We start from the raw sequence: 7,219 nt of genomic DNA on the forward strand, positions 1-7,219 counted from the left end.
AATGAGGAAATTGTTCTTCCACATTCCTGGTTTTCTGCGGCTAGTTAACTAGTTCAGCTTTTTGATCTCGCGTTGTTAAAGCTCTCTTGATGGACCTTGATGCTTATGAATATGGAGACCCAAATGGTATTTTTCCTTTGATTTCTATAAAGACTACAGTTTTCTTAGCTCCAAGGTTATCTGATATTTTGCGCAAGTTATTAAAATGAGGAGCTTTTAGCACTTGCTGGAGAATTGATGTTACTCCACTATGTAAATATATTTGTGGTATCTCAAGTCTAACAGATAACCACTCAATTTCCATAACTTCCATATTATATAAAGTTTTTGAACGTCCTAATATGCTTTCTGAGGTTAATCCTCTGTTCCCTAGTTTACAATCAGGTTTTCAAAAGGGACCTGGAGCATGTAATGCCATCACACTCTCCAATGCTGTACAGAAAGTCGTTGATTGTGGTCAGGAAGTTCGTATGATTGGCTATGATTTTAGTGCTGCCTTTGACCGTGTTAGCCAAGAGGCCCTTGTTTTAAAACTCAAACAGTTGGGATTAGATGTGTCGCTTCTTAGAATTATTATTGAATTTTTGAGTAATAGATTGCAAAGATTTTTGCTGTTGTCACCATAGTGAGTCTAGAAATGTGATTTCTGGTGTTCCTCTGTGTAGTGTTCTGAGCCCATTACTTTTCATACTTTATACACATGACATTTGGTTTGGCCTAAAAAAGAACCTTGTTACATATGCTAAACTCTTTACATGAATTCCATCAACTGAATATATATCTGGGGATGCTGTATCCCATAACTAACTAAAATTAGTGCATAATGCATAATGAAGTTGAATGTTAACAAAACTCAAACTATGATTGTAAGCAGGTCAAGAACAGTGGCTCCTCAACATATGGATCTCAGCATTGATAATGTTTTATCTAACTCTGCATAACTCTTATAAAATTGTATGCGTGATTCTCGACAGCAAATTTTCTTTTGAGAACCACATTAGGCCGGCGTCTTCTTCAATTGGAAAAAATAAATGGTTTATTGAAAAAGACTTTTAAGAATTTTGGTCATCAATATATTCTGAAAGCGTTTTATTTTATTTATTTATTTATTTATTTTTTATTCTACCTTGTTTCGAGTATTGTTCTCCTGTCTGGTTTTCAGCTACTAATTCTCATCTTAAATTACTGGATAGGAAATTACGGTCTATTAAGTTTCGTATTCCTGATCTAGACAATAATCTCTGTCACTGTCGTTCAATTAGTTCGCTGTGCATGTTGCACAAGACTTTTCCTAATTCTGATCATCCTTTTCATTCAGATCTTCCTGTACTGTTTTTTCCTGTTCGTAATACTAGGTATGAAGTTAATTGTAATATGCAGGCCTTCTCCATTCTGAGGCTCAATATTATATTATAGTATTCTGGAAGTTTTATTCTAGCTGTGAGCAAATTGTGGTATAAGCTTCCTCAATTGCTATTTAAATTGGTAGAGCTTCAAAAGTTTAAACTTGTAACAAATATTTTACGGTGAACAGGCTGATATAAGTCACATTTTATAGTTTATATATGAAATATCTGTTTTGATGTTGTTGCTGCTTTTGAAACATTCTATTTAAATTTTTCATTATTTCCTCATTTTATTTAATCACTGGGCTATTTTTCCCTGTTAGAGCTTTTTGGTTTAACTAGTAATAATAATAATAATAATAATAATAATAATAATAATAATATAATTATTATTATTATAATTATTATTATTATTATTATTATTATTATTATTATTATTATTATTATTATTTGCTAAGCTACAACCCTATTTGGATAAGCAGAATGTTATAAGCCCAGGAACTCCAACGGGGAAAATAGCCCAGTGAGGAAAGGAAACAGGGAAAAATAAAATATTTAAAGAAGAGAAACAACATTGAAATAAATATCGCCTATATAAACTATAAAAATTTTTACAAAACGAGAGGAAGAGAAATAAGATAGAATAGTGTGCCAGAGTGTACCCTCAAGCAAGGGAACTCTAACCCAGGACAGTGGAAGACCATGGTACAGAGGCTATGGCACTACTCAAGACTAGAGAACAATGGTTTGATTTTGGAGTGTCCTTCTCCTAGAAGAGCTGCTTACTATAGCTGAAGAGTCTCTTCTACCCTTACCAAGAGGAAAGTGACAACTGAATAATTACAGTGCAGTAACCTCTTGGGTGAAGAATTGTTTGTTAATCTTATTGTTGTCAGGTGTATGAGAATAGAAGTGAATATGTAAAGAATAGGCCAGACTATCTGGGGTGTGTGTGTAAGCAAAGGGAAAATGAACCGTAACCAGAGAGAAGGATCCAATGTAGTACTGTCTGGCCAGTCAAAACACCCCATAATCTCAACGGGTGGCTGGTGTCCTGGCCACCCTACTACTACAATAATAATAATAATAATAATAATAATAATAATATTTTTGAGGAGGTATAAAAACAAACCTGCTTGGTTTACTCCTGTTGCCTGTTCCCTTTTGACCTGCTGTTTATATGTATGTATATATATATATATATATATATATATATATATATATATATATATATATATATATTTATATATATATATATATATATATATATATATATATATATATATATATATATATATATCTATATATATATATATATATATATATATATGTATATACATTATATATATATGTATATATATATATATATATATATATATGTTTATATATATGTATATATATATATATATATATATATATATATATATATATATATATATATGTATATGTATATACATTATATGTATATATATATATATATATATATATATACATATATATATATATATATATATATATATATATATATGTATATGTATATACATTATATATACATACATATATATATATATATATATATATATATATATATATATATATATATATATATATATGTGTGTGTGTATATATAATGTATATACATATATATATATATGTATATATATATATATATATATATATATATATATATATATATATATGTATATATATGTGTGTGTGAGAGAGAGTGTGTGTGTGTGTGTGTGTGTGTGTGTGTATGTGTAGTAGTGTGTCTGTGGTGGAATTGTACTCGGCCCACTTTTCTTGAAGTCTGCCACCGAGGCCTATAAAAAGGGGTTAAATTATTTACCCCACTATCAAAATGGATACGCTAAATACTTCGGCACCATGAATCACCATGTACCTTTTAACGTTTACAGCCTTAGTTATTTAACTTCAAAAGTTCAGTATTAATTGATAGGGGTTGGGTTGCGAAGGATCAATCTCTATATAACCGTAAAGATACCGGTAATGGGGAGGTTTCACTTGGAGGGTTTTCAGATCAGAATGACATTCCCCCGTAGAGTAGAAATAGGCATATTGGAGTTCATCATTATTTTTGTTGATAACAAGTAAAATAGTCACATAGATACCGAAATGATGACATGCACTAATTCAATGAAATGTTTGTGACCAAAAAAGAAAGAAAAAATAATTAAGTTACTACACTCTTGTTGATTGCTGGGCTCTCTTCTCGGTGTAACAAGTGGTTCTCAGGATAAAATTTAGTTTATATTGGTAGCCGTAAGTAACGCCCGTCTACAGATTTTAAATGGGACGGACTTGAAGGGCAGCGTCTTCTATCCTGGTTTAGGCAAGATGACGTTGTGAGGTCGGCTCATGGATGCGTCCAATGGCCACGGCATACATAATACTGTCCTGTCTGGAATTAGTGAACACAATTAGGTAAAACTGCCAAAGAGGGTGGGTATAAGATTTAAATCTAAATATTAGAAAATTTTCTTGAGATCATGCAGGTGTCAAAGGAATGGTAATCCAATAAAAAATAAAAAATAAAGCATTGAAGGTTAGTAAAGACATATCGAGATGTCTTTACTAACCTAGTATGGGCAAAGGTCAGTTAGGAATTTGATTGCATTATTAGCGGGTCTTCTGTTTATAACAGTGGCTAATCCATAGGGTAGGGAAATTAGTAGAACATGTCTTTTCAGGGTTGTCAAATGGTATATGCTGGAGGCGAAACCTGGCCATGTATGAGAATGGTTTGTCTCACAAATGTCATTTATAAGGCTACGTTCTGTGTCGTGATAATTTCCATTGGGCTTTTAAGATTTTGGAGTCGCTAGAAAAAACAAGCTATATGAGAATGGTGGGCAGGTGTTAGCAATACGAATATTGATATTGAAGTGCAACATTTTTGAAGAACGAGTGATTGAAAAGAAATTTTCACACCCAGCACTGATATATAGAACCAGATATCATATACAAACTCGTCAGTCTAAACCGAATAATATTATCATACAGGTAATAGTTATAATGATAAAAAATATAAGCATACTTATTCTAAGGTTATTGAGACATGCCTGACCATTCATGGTTATTAATTCAATACATATTTGAAAATTCATATTTCTAAAATTGTTCAGAATCCTTGGAGGAATCAAAACAGTATACACACATACATAAACACACACACACACATATAATATATACATATATACATATATACATATAAACATATAAACATATAAACATATAAATATATAAACATAAACATAAATATAAATATAAATATAAATATATATATATATATATATATATATATATATATATATATATATATATATATATATATATATATATATATATATATACATATATACATATATACATATATATATACACACACACACACATATATATATATATATATATATATATATATATATATATATATATATATATATATATATATTGTTATGATTCGTATTTTTTATTCACGATTTCATGTAGCACTTTATAGTTCATAAAAATATTCTTAGAAGTTAGTGCTAATTTACTAGGTTCAGTTTTAAGTTTATAATTTAAAAGGGAAAATAGATAAAATCACTTTCTAACCACTTTTAATTACAATATATATATATATATATATATATATATATATATATATATATATATATATATATATATATATATATATATATATATATATATATATATATATATATTCTACACGTATGTACAGATATATAAAGAAATAGATAAATAAATTCATAACTTTCTCTTAAATAAATCCACTGGTGTTTCGAAACAAAATGAACAATAATATCTTACCGAATACAAATAAACACTTTTATATCCAAGTAATGAATCCAAGAACCGTTAATCACCAATCCAGGAAGCACACTGGAAAAAGAAAACTTTATTGTCGAAGTAAACAATATTCAGTCATCCAAGGACCATGAAACAAACAATACTTAAATTAAAAATATTTAGTCACATCACCTAGTGACTGAAAACAATCATACATATCTAATGATACTCACTCCATTTAGTGACTGAAAAGAAAACTAAATGAAAAAAATATTGAATAAATATACAACGGGAACCATAACATATTCCCCCACAAAAAGTCGTCATCACCATCATGATGACTGAAAAGACTATTTTAACATTCTCCATCAGATAGGATTCCGTGATAACATGTTTGCACATACATTGTCTTTTCCTTTTATATGGTGTATTTGAAAATCATATTCTTGTAGCATCAGCCACCATCTCATGAGTCGATGATTTTTTGTTCTCATTCTCTGTAAAAACGTTAGAGGCTGATGGTCCATGTAGACATTGATAGTAAATGGAGAACATTGGAGATAAGCTGCAAACTTTTCCAATGCAACCAATAACCCAAAAGCTTCTTTTTCAACAGTTGCATAAGGTCGTTGGTGAGGTTTGAGCTTCTGAGAAGCATACATTACTGGATGCAAGATTCCATCTGTCCCTTCCTGTAGCAGTACAGCTCCCGTTCTCAAGTCGCTGGCATCAACCTCAATTGAAAAGGGTTTCCTAAAATCTGGTGCCTGCAAAACTGGACAAGACGCCAGGATGCGTTTTGAGTGTTCAAAGGCAGTCTTGCAATGGTCAGTCCAATTAAATTTTTTTCTACTGCTTGTAAGAGAAGTGAGAGGAGCGACCTCATCTGATAAATTTTCGCAAAAACGTCGATAGTATCCAACCATTCCCAGGAATCGTTGAACTTCTCTTCTAGAGGTGGGAGGCTGTATGGCAATGATATCCTTCACCTTGGCATCTACTGGTGCCACTTCATTGCTTCCCACAACGTATCCAAGGTACTGTATCTTGGCATGTCCAAAGTCACTTTTCTTCAGGTTTATTGTCAAACCTGCCTTCCTCAGACGCAGCCATACTTCTTTCAAGCCCTTCATGTGGTCCGACCACTACTCTGTAAAAATAATAACATCATCTAAGTAAACTGCAACTCCTGGAAGTCCTTCTAGAAGATCATTCATTGCCCTCTGGAATACTGGTCCTGCATTTTTTAAGCCAAAAGGTAAAACCTTATATTGGAACAATTAATCAGGTGTAACAAATACAGTAATGGGTTTTGAAGATGGTGATAAAGGAATTTGGTAGTATCCTTTTAGAAGGTCTATACGTGTAACAACTTTAGAAGAACTTACTTGATCAATCAAATCATCCACTCTAGGCAGTGGGTATGTATTTGTAACAGTGAGGTTATTAACCTGTCTATAATCGGTGCAGAGTCGAAATGATCCATCTGGTTTTCGTACTAATAAGCACAGTGAAGACCAAGGACTGTCACAGCTTTCGGCCAAGTCGTTTTCCAGTAGAAACCGAGTTTCTTTTCTCAATATAGCTCTCTTGTATGGGGATACTCGATAAGGTGCTTGCTTGCATGGGGTTGTTCCCTCTTTCAAAATGATAGTATATTCCAAAAGTTTCGTTTGTGTTGGTACATCTCCACACAGATCTCTGAAAGACTTCAGCAAACGTTCCACATCCTTAGCCTGATAAGAACCTAAATGCATTAATTTTGCGGAGATATCAATTAAAATTTCAGAATTGGAGAGGTGAGAATCATTACCAATTTGAAAATCCTTCTCTGGAACAATAACCGAATCATTCTTAACGTTTACAGCTGCAAGCACTGTTGACTTTACTTTAGTGCTCTCTGACACAAAAGGCTTAAGTCTATTCATATGAACAAGATGCCTATCTTTCCTTTTACCAGTAGTTTCAATTTCATATACATTATTGCCCTGTCTCTCTACTACAGTATAGGGTCCTTCAAAACGACATTCTAAAGACTTCTTAGTGGGTTTAAGCATTCA

The 7,219-nt window shown here is 31.7% G+C and overlaps 1 protein-coding gene across 1 annotated transcript; it reads right to left on the bottom strand.

Moving 5' to 3' along the window:
- Positions 1-380: 380 nt before the first annotated feature.
- On the bottom strand, positions 381-6,292 carry LOC137623377 (uncharacterized). The gene is made up of 2 exons (XM_068354210.1): positions 5,864-6,292; positions 381-521 (listed from the first exon to the last, which is right to left on the bottom strand). The coding sequence occupies exons 1-2, from the start codon at positions 6,290-6,292 to the stop codon at positions 381-383; spliced, it is 570 nt and encodes a 189-aa protein (XP_068210311.1).
- Between the last annotated feature and the right edge of the window lie 927 nt (positions 6,293-7,219).

The sequence above is a fragment of the Palaemon carinicauda genome, chromosome 30 (assembly GCF_036898095.1).
Source record: "Palaemon carinicauda isolate YSFRI2023 chromosome 30, ASM3689809v2, whole genome shotgun sequence".
In the NCBI taxonomy this organism is placed as follows: Eukaryota; Metazoa; Arthropoda; class Malacostraca; order Decapoda; family Palaemonidae; genus Palaemon; species Palaemon carinicauda.

What these genes read in the sequence shown, in the direction of transcription:
- LOC137623377 (XM_068354210.1), bottom strand. Translation starts at nt 6,292, where the DNA reads ATGAAGGGCTTGAAAGAAGTATGGCTGCGTCTGAGGAAGGCAGGTTTG. An exon ending in GCGACTTGAGAACGGGAGCT is followed by an intron (nt 522 to 5,863) that starts GTACTGCTACAG and finishes TTTTAAAACAAG; the next exon opens with GGCCTCTTGGCTAACACGGT.